Source organism: Neovison vison, chromosome 3, assembly GCF_020171115.1.
Source record: "Neovison vison isolate M4711 chromosome 3, ASM_NN_V1, whole genome shotgun sequence".
Classification (NCBI taxonomy): domain Eukaryota; kingdom Metazoa; phylum Chordata; class Mammalia; order Carnivora; family Mustelidae; genus Neogale; species Neogale vison.
In genome coordinates, this window is record NC_058093.1 from 38,942,410 (window position 1) to 38,958,850 (window position 16,441).

The following is a 16,441-nucleotide window of genomic DNA, read 5'->3' on the forward strand; positions in this document are numbered from 1 at the left end:
AAGACCCATTATAGCATTAATCTCATTTCTCTTTCAGAAAAAATATCTACCAGAGCCACCAAGAAGAAGAAGAAGAAAAGTAATTATCACATGACTTTCTGTCAGTGTCTTGCCCCCTTGGGATGGATAATAGCCGTGTGTCGCTTGGCGAAGCTAACAACCCAGATCGCATTCTCTCCCTTTCTTTTGTATCTTTCCTCTGCTTCACATGCACACGTGCATTTCCACAGTGAGTCATTCTCCAAGGGATCCTTCTTTAAGGGAACATTCACTCCATTTATGGAGATACCACCTTAGAGAACAGAGAGATTGGAAGGATGATGTGCCAGGGGTGAGACACTGCTAACCCAGAAGATCTGCTTTGTGGAGAGACTACACCAGAGAGATAGTTTTGGAGCTGGGTGTCTGCATGAAAGCATCAGGGCTCCCCAGAGGGGCTTTGTAAACCTCATTTCCATCTATGGGGGTGAATTCTCTTTCCCTCAAAGTCGCATGTGGAGTTCATGGACTAGTGGTTTCCATGGTGCATGGATTCCAAGGAAGGAGATAGAATAGTTGGTGTTTTCCGTGTCCTCTCCAAGAGCAAGTGCAAGAAGGAACCAGTGTGGTGCAAAAAAAGGAGATGGAAGAGCTTCCATTTTCTTAACCTCCAACAGAGGTCCCCTTGGTCCACCTCTGCTGTACAAAAAGTCACAGTCTTCACAAAGTTGGTTTCTGGGGCTACCTGCTCCACTGACTTCATGCTAACAACTCTGTCACAAGGGCCTGCACCCACTGGGTTTTCTAGAGAAAGACACATTATTTGCTTAAGAGCAAACATTTCAGGACGCCTGGGTGGCTCAGTTGGTTAAGTGGCTGCCTTCAGCTCAGGTCATGATCCCAGGATTCTGGGATCGAATCCTGCATCGGGCTCCTTTCTCAGCAGGGAGCCTGCTTCTCCCTCTGCCTCTGCCTGCCACTCTGCCTGCTTGCGCTCTCTCTCTGACAAATAAATAAATAAATCTTGGGGGAGGGGGAGCAAACATCTCTACCCAGTGCTAGGGAGTCAAAGGTGACTCAGTCCGGGTTTGTCAATTGAGTTGGCCATCTCCCATCCCTCTATCACAGATGCCATCTCCATCTGGGCTTACAACCCTTAAGGTGTCCCTACCTCCATTCTCAGAGCATCTCTGCAGAGGGCCTTTTCCTTCCCCCGTCCCTAGGCTTCTGTCCCTTGAACCATCAAATGACAGGTGGTACTATTGGCAGTTTCCCTGCTCATAAGATTCCTGTTAAACCTGATGGTGGTAGCTGAGGTGTTCCAATATAGTAAGACAGAAAAGTCCATGCTAATCTTTTATTTTTTTGACAGAGAGATCACAAGTAGGCAGAGAGGGAGGCAGAGAGAAGGGGGAATCAGGCTCCCTGCTGAGCAGAGAGCCCGATGCAGGGCTCGATCTCAGGACCCTGAGATCATGACCTGAGCCAAAGGCAGAGGCTTAACCCACTGAGCCACCCAGGCACCCCATCCACGCTAATCATTTACCGGTTACTAAGAAACTTCATCTCCTGAGTGACAGCTGTGTTCATTTGTTTGCGCCCTTCTGTACCCATTCAACAAACACCTGTGGCACAAGCGTTAAGCACTAAGCATATGCTTGGTCAGTGGCAGCGCACAGGAGGCCAAAGTGACAGATCCAAGGGACTGTTTCAACTTTGTTGTCTAACGTGGAACAATAACTGTTGGGGTGGGGTGGGGGGTACTCACCACTCTAGTGGTCTAGCAGTGGCATGGCTACCTCCCAGGTCATTGCACTCTGGATCACACTGAGTGGCTTATCTGTGGCCTCACTGCCTCGGGCAGGAGGTAGAAGCTAGGCAGCCATTCTTCCAAACTGAAGGAGGCCAAGTCATTCCACAGATATCCAGATCAATGCATCCTTTTGGGATTCAGGAGAAAGGGCAGAGGTGTTTAGCTTTAGGAAGAAGACAAACAGGACTGGGGACCTTAGATCCATTTTATTTTCAGGACTAGGCCCTGGGTGAGCTGCAGAAGACAGCGGGGTTCTTTGGGACACATGCACGGTGTCCAGGACTCTGGGTGCTGTGGTCACTGGGGGCCATGGATAGTCAGTCCTCAGCTTGAGTCCTTCATTGCAGCTCCAACTCCAGCTGCGGAATCCAGGACCAGGCTCCCTGCGTGGCTTCACAAAGGCCTACTTTGGGAAGAGCAGTCAGAGAATGGAGCTTGCATTGGGCCAAACTGACAGTGACATAAAATTTCATGATTTTTTATTCTCCAGGTAGACATACAGACCCATAAACACAGATATAAAGCAAAGGGGGGGGCTGTGGCATGAATCCTTTGTATAAAGAAGTTCACTCAAATGCGTGGTTAATGAAAAAATCATATTCAATATTGTCACTCAATCTTTCTTCCTTTTCAGCAGACAATACCAGAGCCTAGCAGGGACTTTTTTGACCCTTATGTAAGTACTGACTCCCCCACCTGTGACCTCAGAATAACCCAGGCCTTGTCCCTCCATATATCACCTGTGTCATTGCTGCGTTTTCCTGAAGCATGTTCACACTCAGTTGGAGTGTGTCCTTGTGCGTGACAAGCAGAGAACAAACGTATCATCCACCCCAGGGAGATGATTTTGGAGTTGGTGTCTTTGCGTGAAACTTCCTTTCCATTTGTTCAGGGAAAGTTCCCTTATTTCCCCTTGAGAGTAGTTGTGGGAGGCAGAGCGCTAGACCACTGGGGTCTCTAGAGCCAGGACTTTAAGTGGTAATAGCTAAGGCTGGCCTGCCCATGACAGATAAGGAGCGAATCTGAGAGAAGAACAGTATTTTAAAGAAGGTTATAAGGAAGGAAAGGAAGATCATCAACATCCACTCTTAGATAGAGGCAGAGCTAAGAAGGTTTGAAACATCCACCAGAAGGAACAGGCTGGGCCAAGCTGGCAAGTTCAGGGGCAGACCCTGTCCCCAGCCCTGCAGAGAAATGTACATAGGGCAAGTGGGTGATGCAGATAAATATCACAGGGTCCTTTATGGAGACCTGGAGCCCATCTCAAGGAAGCTGTCAGGAACCTGAACTGGCTAAGATGGAAATTATCAACACGTAGCAAATCGCAGACATTTTTACTCAAACTGCTTGGCTAGTGCTTGACTATATATGGACCCTTATGATCTAAAGACCCTGCTTACTACGGGTGCCTGCATTAAAGTCTGCCAACATCACAAAGGACCCCTCCCTCTAAGCCAAATCACACTTTGGTTGCTTTCATTGCAACAAGATGGGAATTTTGGGCCGAATCACATTTTTGCACCACTCCAGGGGGGCTCTCACTGTAGAATGAGGTGCAGCTGTATTGATAAGGGATGCTTATGGAGAGAGGATTAGAAAAGGGTTACCATGCCCCTGGTCCTCTAGCATGATCTAGATGCAACCACATGACTTTGATTCCTCTGCTGGAGGTGGGACCCTTGTATAGTGGAATAGCTCTCATCTCTGAGGTCTGCACAGCCTTTCTGATAACTGGAATGGACATGGAGGGTTATTCCCACAGCTCACAGCCAAGCCCTCTGTGAAGATAAAAAGGCAACACTTCTTCTTCTTCTTTTTTTTTTTTAATTATGTTATGTTAGTCACCATAGAGTACATCATTAGTTTTTGGTGTTGTGTTCCATGATTCATTGTTTGTGTATAAACCTCAGTGCTCCATGCAATCCATGCCACGCTCATCTATCCCCCCAACCCTCCTCCCTTCTAGAACCCTATTTGTTTCCCAGAGTCTCCTAATAAGAATGTCCACACTCTTCTTCATAGCCTTTCTGTGGCAGATTTTGTAGGCTGATAATGACTCTACTCATAGCTCCCACACTTTGCCAGAAGAAATCCCACCAGACCTTGGGCTCCCAACCTTGGCCGCACATGGCAATCAACTGGAGGTCCCACCCACAGAGGATCTGATGCTAGTGTTCTAAGGGTCAAGATTTTCCAAAGCTCCTCTGGTGGTTTTAATACACGGCCAAAGTTGTGGGCCATGGTGGGCCAGGGCGGTTCAGTCTGCAGTGTCCATCTGAATTTCCTGGGCTTCTGATTCATTGAGTGAGGGATGGCGCCTGAGAATTTACACTTCCAGCATGATTCAGTGGACACTGCTTCTGCTGATCCAAAAACCACTGCTTTAGGGGGTATAGCTCAGTGGTAGAGCATTTGACTGCAAAAACCACTGCTTTAGAAGCCAGAGGTCTCCACTAAGGACTGCACCTGAAAACCATCTAGGTTTTCATTTTTAAAACAAACTGCCAATATCCTCCCCACCTTGCTAACACAAACAATCAAAATCACATGCAACTAATTGAATCTCTGAGGATGTGGCTTCGGGCATCAGAATTTTTTTAAAGCTCCCCAAGTGATTCTATTGTACAGCATGTTGAGAACCACTGCCAAGCAAAAGGACAAATTTCTTGCTAAAAAGATTAAAAAGATATATGTTGAGTTTGTGGGCTTCGTAGATTATAGACCTTCCAACACAAGATTGGCAAGTTTGTTAATTCTTTCTCAGGGCCTACTTACAGTGCACTTCATAAGATAATGGTCCAGAAACCTCCACCCAGCAGTGGTCAGCATCCATGGGTGTCATCTGTTATGACAAAAAAGAAGAATATTTACATGGTCCATGCCAGGCCCATGTGGGGTTGTATACAGGGATGTCCCTGACAGGATATTCCATATTCCATACATTTTCCCTTTCAAAGTGCGTGGGCAAGATACAGACCCTAGAATTTCCTCTTATGTGTGATTTTTGTTTCTCTTCTTATATTGAATTTATAGATGGAAAGAATTTATAAATTGAGATATATCCCAGTTCATCTCAGCTCACTGGGTACATGGATGATATTCTGATTGTTATGATTTAGAACCTGAAAAAAGGCTGCTGTGCTTTGGCTAATAAGACAGTGTTGTAAGTAGGACATCTGCGTCCTCGTGGTCATAGACCTCATAGAAGCATTGAGGAGATGGGACTGGCAGGATTGGCAGGACTGGTGATGAATTGGATACCTGAAAAAAAGAAGCAAATATCTTCTCCCATTCTGTGGATTGCCTCTTTGTTTTCTTGACTGTTTCCTTTGCTGTGCAGAAGCTTTTAATTTTGATGAAGTCCCAAAAGTTTGTTTTCACTTTTGTTTCCTTTGCCTTTGAAGACATATCTTGAAAGAAGTTGCTGTGGCTGATATCGAAGAGATTACTGCCTATGTTCTCCTCTAGGATTCTGATGGATTCCTGTCTCACATTGAGGTCTTTTATCCATTTTGAGTTTATCTTTGTACGGTGTAAGAGAATGGTCCAGTTTCATTCTTCTACATATAGCTGCCCAGTTTTCCCAGCACCATTTATTGAAGAGACTGTCTTTTTTCCACTGTATATTTTTTCCTGTTTTGTCGAAGATTAGTTGACCATAGAGTTGAGGGTCCATATCTGGGCTCTCTACTCTGTTCCACTGGTCTATGTGTCTGTTTTTATGCCAGTACCATGCTGTCTTGGTGATCACAGCTTTGTAGTAAAGCTTGAAATCAGGTAACGTGATGCCCCCTGTTTTATTTTTGTTTTTCAACACTTCCTTAGCGATTCGGGGTCTCTTCTGATTCCATACAAATTTTTGGATTATTTGCTCCAGCTCTTTGAAGAATACTGGTGGAATTTCGATCAGAATGGCATTAAAAGTATAGATTGCTCTAGACAGTATAGACATTTTAACAATGTTTATTCTTCCGATCCAAGAGCATGGAATGGTCTTCCATCTTTTTGTGTCATCTTCAATTTCTTTCATGAGTGTTCTGTAGTTCTACTACTGGGTATTTACCCCAAAGATACAGATGTAGTAAAAAGAAGGGCCATCTGTACCCCAATGTTTATAGCAGCAATGGCCACGGTCGCCAAACTGTGGAATGAACCAAGATGCCCTTCAACGGACGAATGGATAAGGAAGATGTGGTCCATATACACTATGGAGTATTATGCCTCCATCAGAAAGGACAAATACCCATCTTTTGTAGCAATATGGATGGGACTGGAAGAGATTATGCTGAGTGAAATAAGTCAAGCAGAGAGAGTCAATTATCATATGGTTTCACTTATTTGTGGAGCATAACAAATAGCATGGAGGACATGGGAAGATAGAGAGGAGAAGGGAGTTGGGGGAAATTGGAAGGGGAGGTGAACCATGAGAGACTATGGACTCTGAAAAACAATCTGAGGGTTTTGAAGGGGCGGGGGTGGGAGGTCAGGGTACCAGGTGGTGGGTATTATAGAGGGCACGGATTGCATGGAGCACTGGGGTGGTGCAAAAATAATGAATACTGTTATGCTGAAAATAAATAAAAAATAAATTTAAAAACTAAATAAATAAATAAATTTTAAAAATATTATACATATAGATGAACACTAAAATTGTGTGAAAACAGATGAATTTTCTGATCTTCTTCCAATACATATTTGTGAGAAATATGTGTTTCATTTTTCTGACATTTGTTTAGATGACAACCTGACTTTTCTACACAAAAGTTAAATAAGTCAAATAAAGATCAAGAGACAATATTTAAAAAAAAAAAAAAGAAGCAGAGGCTTAGAAAAAAATCCAAAAGAGTATAATATCATGGAACAAAGCATAAAGAGTGTTTCTAGAAGGAAGAGGTAGAATGGTGCTCCCTGTCACTTCCTCACTTCCTCATCACCACCAAGAGTCCCAACCACCCATAGCTGGGTTGGCCAACAACCCCCCCAATCTGTGCATTATTCTCTACCTAGATTGTCACAAGAGAATGTAAACCCTTCTTCCAATCCATGGTGTAGACAGGATATTTTCATCTAAGTGTAGAGCTGCCACCCATTGGATGAAATGTTTCCCTATCACATAGTCTTCTTCAGTTGGCCCTCTTGCTGTTCAGGTGGTCCCAGGAGAAGAGCCAGGTGCTCATCCTTCTGGGAATTTCTGCAGCACAGGCACACTCTTACATAGAAATTGTAGTATGTCGGGACTCACATGTTATTCACATAGATTATTACACACACACACACAAACACACACACCAGGAAAACAATGTGATTTCTTTACCTACCAATGGGCTCATTCCTTGACCAAGTCTTATTTTGGTCTATTAATTCCATTTTTTTAACACATATTTGTTTCTCCACAATACTTAGATACAAACACTATCAAATGTTTAACTTCACTAAAGAAAATTAAATCTGGGGGTGCCTGGGTGGCTCAGTGGGTTAAAGCCTCTGCCTTCAGCTCGGGTCATGATCCCAGGGCCCTGGAATTGAGCCCCACATTGGGCTCTCTGCTTGGCAGGGAGCCTGCTTTCCTCTCTCTCTACCTGCCTCTCTGCCTACTTGTGATCTCTGTCTGTCAAATAAAATAAACTTAAAAAAAAGAAAATTAAATCTGGCTTAAGGTCTCACATATTATGATTGGTGAAAAATCTAGCATTAACCAATTTTGTGGCTCCTTTACAATATATAGTATAGTATAGGTCTTCCATGTGCGCAGAAAATGAAGGTATGTCCTAGGCCTTCAGTTGTGGTGGTCACTGTTACCACAATCTGTGGCCATTTGGGGACGGCACCTCCACACCTTACATGCCGAGCTAAATCATGGAACCTCTTACCCCAGGCTCCCAGAGCCAAAGAGCTCTGTCCTCCCTGGCATCCACCTGGTAATCTGTATCTACGTCTTTCCAAACCAGAGGTCTGTCACAGGCCCAGGGGTCCTCCAGGCACAGAACTCATAGTGCAGGAACTCCCCTCCCCTCCAGGCCCTTCAAATCATGGGAAACTTATGGCCAAGAAAATAGGATGTAGTGATATGTCAGAAGTGTAATCTCTTACATTAAATCCTCGGTAAATCCCTCTTCAGTGAGTCAATTAGATGATGCAATAACTAGATAAGACACTGTGTTATATTCCCGAGCCAAGTTTTGCCAGCAAAATAATAAATTCCTCAGATTATCTTTAATTCATCTTCTTTTGTGATTGTTGCTAGTCTGTGTCAGAATCTTTGACTCTGTAAAGAGAACTTTAATGGTCTAATATCCACTTCCTCCCAAACTTCACTGCAGACCAGAATATCTTCTTCCAAAATCTTCACTCAGTGTTATTTCTTAATATTTTGAGAAGAGAAATCTACAAGCATCCTCTGGGCACAAGCAAAGACCATGGATTTTTAGAGTCTCAATGTATCAACCTTCTGGGATCTCACTAATTCCAATGATGTCTGCATTACCTCCCCTTCTAGCCAGGAAACTCAAATATATGTGAGGTGTGCCGTCGACCTGGAAAGCTGTTCTGCTGTGATACTTGTCCAAAGTCCTTTCATGAGACATGCCACATCCGTCATATAGATGTTAACAGGTTAGCAAGCCCTGGTCCCTTCTCACCCTCCCTTCCTGTGGCACAGCTCCTCCCACTCTGCGCACTCAACCTGCAGTGTTTGTCTCTGGTTGTATGTGTCCTGATGCAGAGGGAGCAAGTCTTACAGTATCAATATCCATTGTATAACAGTGTTAGCAGCAATAGATTAATGGTAAGCAAAAACTCTGCAAGTGTCACCCCCACATCTCCCACTTGGTTCTCAGACCTAGGCACTTTGAAGGGGTGATGGCATCATACATAGGGTGCTGGTTTAAAGCATATATCACCTGCTCTGGGAACATCAAAAAGCTGAAAAATTGGGGACTGTAATGAGCCTTCAGATAACCATGGATGCTATATTTCTTTTGCCTTAAAATGTATTTTAAAGGAGCACCTGGGTGGTTCAGTGGGTTAAGCCTCTGCCTTCAGCTCGGGTCATGATCTCAGGGTCCAGGGATCGAGCCCCTCGTTGGGCTCTCTGCTCAGCGGGGAGCCTGCTTCCCCCCTCTCTCTCTGCCTGCCTCTCTGCCTGCTTGTGATCTTTGCCTGTCAAATAAATAAATAAAAATCTTTTTTAAAAAATGTGTTTTTGGTCAGAGATGATGGTAAGAGGGATAGCATAAAGGTTGATAAGGCATTCTGTAAGTGATAGTGTAGGCAGAATTTCTGTGACCAAGGAGGATGGATGATTTCCATCAGGATTGTGTCTGTTCCTAGGAAGACAGAACATTGCACCCTTGGTAATGGGAGAGTCTAATGTAATCCAACTGCTCCCAGGCAGTTCCCAAGGAATAGTGTCATCTTAGGGATTCTGCATAAAGCTCTGCAGTTGGGCATGCTGCAGAGGCAGAAGACAGGTCTTCTTTATTGCTGTGCCCATGTATAGTCCCCATCCTCACACCATGGGTACTCGGGAATGGGCCCCTTGAGCAAGCACTGGAGTAGCCAAGGAGAGAGAAGGCAAATGACATATCTAGGAAGGATCACTGTATCCTCTTGATTTTTTTAAAAAAGATTTTATTTATTTGACAGAGAGAGATAGTGAGAGAGGGAAAATAAGTGGGGGAGTGGGAGAGGGAGAAGCAGGCTTCCCACTGAGCAGGGAGCCCAATGAGAGCTCAATCTCAGAACCCTGGGATTAGGACCTGAGCCGAAGGCAGGCGCTAATGACTGAGCCACCCAGGTGCCCCTGTATCCTCCTGATTATCAAGAACCCTTCAGCACAGGGAGCTTAGCAGAGAAGAATGGCAGAGGCATTGAATGTAGAGGCAAATGGCAGATGTCTGACACTATTCTATTCATAGATTTCTTTCCAAGAAGTTTCTGCAGCACAGATTCTAGGCCTAGGTATGGCAGTGCCAGAGGAGAGGATGCCTATAACTCTGCGCTTACTCAGCAAAGTTGAGAAACAAGAGCTGGTTTCCTTTTACTGTGGTCTGATGGCTCATTGAGGCCCAAGACTCCAGTGCTGAAGGTACCAATTTCCAATTCTCAATTTTAAATGGCAGGGCTCATATCTGAGCCCATAGTGGCTCAGTTAGGAACTTTTAAGTTTTGAGATGAATGAAAGACCATCATCCACCATGGCAGCTCACTCGACAAACTGTCAGTCCTGCTACCACTATAAATGGGAGGGGTGTCTGCCAACTATGCCCAAATGGGGCCCTAGCACAGAGAGAAGTTGGATACAGTGTGGAAACCACCAGTCATTCCTGAACAGAGGACTTTAGCAGCTGTAGAAACAGTGGCTGAGTCACAGAAAATCTACCTTTGCTGACCTTATGCCCAACTTCTCAGGGAACCATGGAGTTGCATCTTCTGCATGATAAAGGCTCTTCAACCAAGTCAACAATGTCACCAGATATCTGAGGTCTTACAGAGGCGGATGGTGCCTGAGGAACAGCTGGTGAGTTGAAATACAAACCTGAACTCTCCTCCTTTCTGTAGTCTTGAGAGAAGCAGCAGTCTTGCAGGGGCTGGAGGGATGGGGCCCAGGGGCGAACAGCTGCCCCCTGCTGTGCTTTGATTTCCCATGACCTAACACTAAAATGTGTATTCCAGAGAAAATTCCCATTCCATGTTTGTTTCATAGGCCACAGGTTTGGGAACCATCCATTTTGTCTGAGCATGTATACTTCATTCTTTCCAAGATGCTTCTCACTTAAAATCTCCTCTCTCTTTTGCAGAAATGTGAATTTGTCCTCTTGAAGGTCTACTGCTGTTCAAAAAGCACCTTTTTTGCCTCAAGACCACATTATGTAAGTAACAGCAACAAAGCCCGAAACCGGCATTGTCAAATTTGGGATATGGGTCCAGTGGGTCCACTCATCATTATCTCCATCTTGTTGATGGACATCTGAGTCAGCTTACTTAGTCCTTGGCCCCTTAAGCTGCTACCACAAAGTACCATGGACAAGGCAGCTCAAAGAGTAGATATTTATTTCTCCCAGCTCTGGAGGCTGGAAGCCTGAGATTGGGGTGCCTGTGTAATCCTGCAGACTGCCAACTTCATTTTGTGTCTTTACATGATGGAAAGAGAGGGAGAGAACTCTGTGGGGTCATTTTTATAAGGGTACTAATCCCATTCATGAGGCTCATCCTCACAGTCTAATCATGTCCCAAAGGCCCAGCCTCCTAATTCCATCACACTATGGGTTAGGATAGCAGCATAGGAATTTGGGAAGGACACAAACACTCCGTCTGTAACAGGGGGTGGACTTGAACTGTGCTCACAGCCTGCCCTTCCGCACCTCTGTCAACAGAGTAACAATGCATCTCATGGCCTAACAAAACCCATGTGGTTAAACAAAATCAAGAAAAAGCTGAATAAGAAACTGTACCTCCGAGTGAAGGGGTTCGTGCAGGACATGTGTCTCATCTTTGAGAACCACAGGGCTTTTTACAAGGTGAGTGGTTCCCTCTACATCCCTCTTTCTTTCCATTAAGCCACTTTGCCATTCATCCTCTTGTATCAGGTAACTGCTACCGTTTCCCTCAACGTGTGGCAAACAGACACACATGCAAATGCTGGAAGTATTCTAAAAACCCCGGGGGCCAAGGTGTGGAAACAGTAACAAATCAGGTCTCCTTGCAGACATTACCTTAGGGCTATCCTAACTCACCCTGACAATGGGCGCCCCCCGGATGCCTAGTTGTAGAGTGTGCGCATGCACTGTTTGCTGTTGCCGCTGTGCACCTGCTCTCTGGAGTCCAGGATCTCAGCAATGCGTAGGCAGGGGCTTCCCCCCTCACCTCCGCCCTCCTCTCCTGCTCTGTGTATCATGCTCCTGCTCTAGGACCTGGGTCCCTCTCTCAGGGCGCCTTTTCCTCCCCAGCCCTCACGGCCCCTTGCTGCGAAAGTAGACGTTTTATTTCTTGACCCATGCAGTCAGCCCCTTTAGCTTGTGGCTGAGACTCTTGGCTTCCTATTAGTCTTGTAATTTTATATTTTTATTTGGAGACACCTTTTTTTTTAAAAAATAGTCCTTGCCAGGCAGATGCATACAAGTCTCTGCTGCATACACATTTTGAGTGAAAGGCTGCGGGGAGCGCTGTGTCTGCAGCAAGGAGTAAAAGGGAAGACCTTTAACAGTAATCTTAGCGTCTGGTGAGAATGTGTCACCAGCTTTGTTATTGCCAAACTCACTCCGTAGAGTTTTCTTAGGAAAGAGAAAAAAAGAAGAAAAAGGCCAGAAAGTCATCTGTTCCTCCTTCCCTGCAAAACCAGGAGAACAAAGCCAGCTCCCGGCCAGTGACAGGGTTTCTTGTAATTTGGAATGTGCCTTAAACCTGAATGTTAATAGCCAAAAACTTTCTAAATTAAAGTTAGCCAGCTCTGGAACATTTTGGAAATGTTAAAAAAAAAATTTATGTTTTTGTTAAATGTTAAATGTTAAAAAAAAAAACAACCTGGACATATCTGTTCCTATCTTCACTGGTTCCCAGTGCTGCAATTCGGAGGCAGAGCATGGGAGGTTGATTACAGGCAGAACCTACGGGGCCATAGTGCTGGGAGGGGCATCTCTGTAGCAGCCGGTCTTCCGACATCACTCCCCTGGACAAGGGCATTTAAAAGACAACTCGTATTTCTCTTCTCTAAAGGAAGATACCAAATCGAATTTCTCAAATTTCAAAATCTTGGATTTCTTTACTTTCAAATTTCTTAACACTATATCCAAAAGTTAACAAGGATTATCTCAAGGGATGAGGGAGAAAGAGGGATACTATGAATTTGCCTTCAACATTTCTGTACCATTGTAGTGCTGCAAGTCATAAATGCTGTATTTGAAACTATAGCCACTGGTATTTTTAAAAAATTAACAATAAATTTCTGATGAAGAACTAGACTATAATACAGAACTCTTTTTTGCATCTCTATCCTCCAGATAAAGAGAAATGATCAAGCTATCTGGGAACATAATACTCCTAACTGTATTCATTCTCACTTAACATTTGGGTAGTCTAAAATGAAGCTCTGGATTATACGAAACATGGAGAGCTCAAGCTCCGTTGCTATGGCCATTCTCATTTTTGTCTTTGTTTTTTCAGGACAACCAGAAATTTATCAAGCTTGGACTTCAGCTAGAGGCCATATTTATGAATACTTTTGGAAACATTTTTGCAATTCAGGAAATAAGAGAGCACAGTTTTCAGTTGGAGCCCACTCTTTCCTAAAGTAGTCCACCCCTCACCCCCCAACAGTTTTTTTTTATGCTCACACATCTTTATTTTTTTTATTGTGTTACATCAGTCATCATACAGTACATCATTGGGTATTTTATTTTATTTTATTTTTTCAGTGTCCCAAGATTAATTGTTTATGCACCACACCCAGTACTCAATATGTGTGATCCGTGCCCTCCTTAAACCCACCACCAGGCTTACCCATCCCTCTACCCCCTCTCCTCTAAAACCCTCCATTTGTTTCCTGGAGCCCATAGTCTCACATGGTTCATCTCCCACTCTGATCTCACATCCCCATCCCTTTATTTTTCCCTTCCTTCTCCTAATGTCCTCCACAGGCAGTAACCTCTCTGACATGAGCCACAGCCACTTTTTTCAAGACATGTCTCCAAAGGCAAGGGGAACAAAAGCAAAAATGAACTTTTGGGACTTCATCAAGATAAAAGGCTTCTGCACAACAAAGGAAACAGTCAACAAAACCAAGAGGCAACACACAGAATGGGAGAAGATATTTGCTAATGACACTACAGACAAAGGGCTGATATGCAAGATCTATAAAGAACTTCTCAAGCCCCCAAAAGAGTCTTCAGCAGCTACATGATAAGGGACTGTGGTCCCTCCCACTGACAGTTCCGCCTGTTGCTGTGCAGACAGCTTTTTCAAACTTTTTTTGTTGCCATTTTTGTTCATTTATTTTTCTAAATAAAATAAAAAATTATCTTGTCAAGTTCTCTTATTCAATAATTTGGATTGAAATTTACAATAGAAAATATCGGGTCTTCCTATAAGGGATGGTATGATGTGCTTCCATTTATATGACTCCTTTATCAGGTCCTTAAGGTTTTTTCTTCTTTTCCCCTCTCCACACAGAACTTAGTCGTTACTTTCCAGCCACATGCAGTAAGCATGGCTAAATGACTGAGACACTAACCAGTGGACTATGATCAGAAGTGGCATACGTCATTTGCAAGTTGACTCGCAGAAGGGCAGTGAGAATTCCCTGTGTAACCTCTCTTGCCATGTTGATTACAGAGGTCTTGTTTTGAGATGACAGAACCTAGAGATTGACCCTGCCTGGTCCATGTATTCACTACTACACCAGGAGGGCTCCCAGATCAACTGTGGCTTTGAGTAAGCAAGAAGACTTTGTTGTCTAAGTCATTTAAACTTGAGGGTTGTGTAGTGCCCATAAGTATAGCCCACCAAGAACTGGCTAATGTATATTGAAAACAAGATAGAAACACTTGTAGGAGTGGGTTTTAAGGATGTAGGACCAGGAAGGGTAGAATATAAGACTAGAGAATGGAGATTCCATTGATATGGAAGCCATCCCCTCTGATCAGGGCATAAGGCACTGGCAAGGGCATCTGGCCTGGTCCTGTCTGTGACTGAACTGGCTCCTTGAAGCTTGGACAAAAGGATAGCCTTTAGCAAAGAAGGTGGAGATGCCCCCAAAAGCCTTGGCATAGTACCAAAGAAGGAAACAGAAGGCTCAGAGAGGTAGGAATGTTCACATGGATATATCACATGAAGAGATCCCTGAGACATGCTGTATGACTTATATTCCAGATGAGCCCAGCGGGCATTCTCTTTACAAAACCAGTAAGAAGAACATTCTGTAGAAGTGCCAGCAGCTTTGAGGACCCACTTTTGCCTATCCTCTGTAAACCAGAGTGGACACTGATCCACACCCAATCTCTCCCATACCCCTCCTTCTAGTCATGGCCTGGAAGACCACAGAGATCACCTACAAGCAAGAAACAACTTCTCTTGGGGCATCTGGGTGGCCCAGTTGGTTAAATGTCTGACTCTTGAACTCAGCTCAGGTCTTCATGTCAGGGTCCCAGGGCTGTGAGTTCAAGCCCCAAGTTAGGCTTTCCTGCTGTGTGTGGTGCCTACTTTAAAATAAAAAAAGAAAGGAAGGAAGGAAGAAGAAGAAGAAGAATGAGGTGGAGGAGGAGGAGAAGAAGGAGGAGGGAAAGAAGGAGAAGGAGATGAAGAAGGAGGAGGAGGGAGGAGGAAAAAGAAACTTCTCTTGGCAATTATGAATGTTCAGTTTCTATCTCATATAATAGAAAGCCTCTTTAATAAAAAAGATGAATCTGGATTCTTTGGAATTTATTACCTACTTTTGAATGATCCAGCAAACAACTAGATTTCATGTTTTGTAGAAATGTGGTTAAAGATTCATTTGCACACTAAGAATTCTCATTTGCACATATCTCTCTTCTACCATGTATGTCCAGAGTAAAAATAGTTCCAATATCCATGGGGTCTATAAAGAATGAGAGGAAAACAGTAATTTGTACATTGAAAAGTGGTAAATCTTGACATTTCACAGTCAGGATTAAGACATTTTGATTATCATTTCTTTCTACCTTTCTAAAGAAAAGAAAGAGCGATGGGATTGAGTTCTAGAAATCAAGGATGGTAATTCTAGTTGTTCTTTTAATTCACTATTTGGCATTATGGAAAGAGAAAGAAGGGAGAACCTTAAACATGTGTGCTTTGGTTTCATCACGTATAAAACAGAGCTATCAACATTTGTTTTGCCTTACACCTCATGATTGTGGTGAAGTTAAAATAAGATTCTTTTTGCAAAGTCCTTTGATAAACCACTACTTACTCAATGGCATTGAAAAAGTAGAAATTAGCTCGGTCTGAGATAAAAATCTGCCCTGTCATTCATGAGACTGGAATAACAGATAGAGAGAAGGCCAGCTGCAAGTTTAATGCGAAACATTTTCCTAAGAACTTGCTGCAGCTGTGAAATGTCTTACCTTTCTTTGAATGACTAGAGCTTCCTCACTCACTGAGGAACTTTGTTGTCACAATTGACAAACTATCAGAAACTTGCTGTTGAAATGGTATCAGCAAGGATAAAGCATCTCACCCTTGTTTTGGTAAAGAGATGGAATCTTGATATCTAATCCAGGGGCACAGTTTCCAATATGGGATTTCTAAAGACAATATTCTGTATTTTCATAACTTTGTGGTTTTCCAGCAATAGGAAGGAACCTAGGTTCACTTTACGATTCAGGCCTGATCTTCATGCACTCTGGGTTGGTTTGAACCTATCAAATCACTGCATCCTATAAATTATACTTCAACTCCACCCTTTCACAAACTGTATAATAACTCTATCTATGTCTTCGTTTGGTGCAATGTCCATGGTTCTCTAGCGTATGGTCCTCTCCCAAATTGTTAATGAGTCAATAAATGTGTTGGAATACAGCCTTGTTTTGTCCCTGGAAATCTTAAACTGATTGAATCAGGACAACTTGCTGGAAGACGTCCATCAAAATCAAAAACTTGACTTTGCCAGTATTTGTCTGATTCCTTCTTTCTTTCTGT

The 16,441-nt window shown here is 43.6% G+C and overlaps 1 protein-coding gene across 17 annotated transcripts in view; it reads left to right on the forward strand.

The window, feature by feature from the left end:
* SP100 (SP100 nuclear antigen) overlaps nucleotides 1-13,158 on the forward strand; it is a 101,649-nt gene extending 88,491 nt beyond the window's left edge. For 16 of the 17 annotated variants that reach the window (XM_044241799.1, XM_044241801.1, XM_044241807.1 and 13 more), the window contains 7 exons: nucleotides 38-79; nucleotides 2,427-2,468; nucleotides 8,289-8,404; nucleotides 10,202-10,310; nucleotides 10,591-10,662; nucleotides 11,167-11,310; nucleotides 12,953-13,158. In XM_044241799.1, coding sequence (XP_044097734.1) covers nucleotides 38-79; nucleotides 2,427-2,468; nucleotides 8,289-8,404; nucleotides 10,202-10,310; nucleotides 10,591-10,662; nucleotides 11,167-11,310; nucleotides 12,953-13,078 — 651 coding nt within the window. In that variant the 3' untranslated portion in view covers nucleotides 13,079-13,158. The remainder of the gene's footprint in view (nucleotides 1-37; nucleotides 80-2,426; nucleotides 2,469-8,288; nucleotides 8,405-10,201; nucleotides 10,311-10,590; nucleotides 10,663-11,166; nucleotides 11,311-12,952) is intronic. The other variant, XM_044241800.1, reaches the window with a different exon arrangement.
* The last annotated feature ends 3,283 nt before the right edge of the window (nucleotides 13,159-16,441 follow it).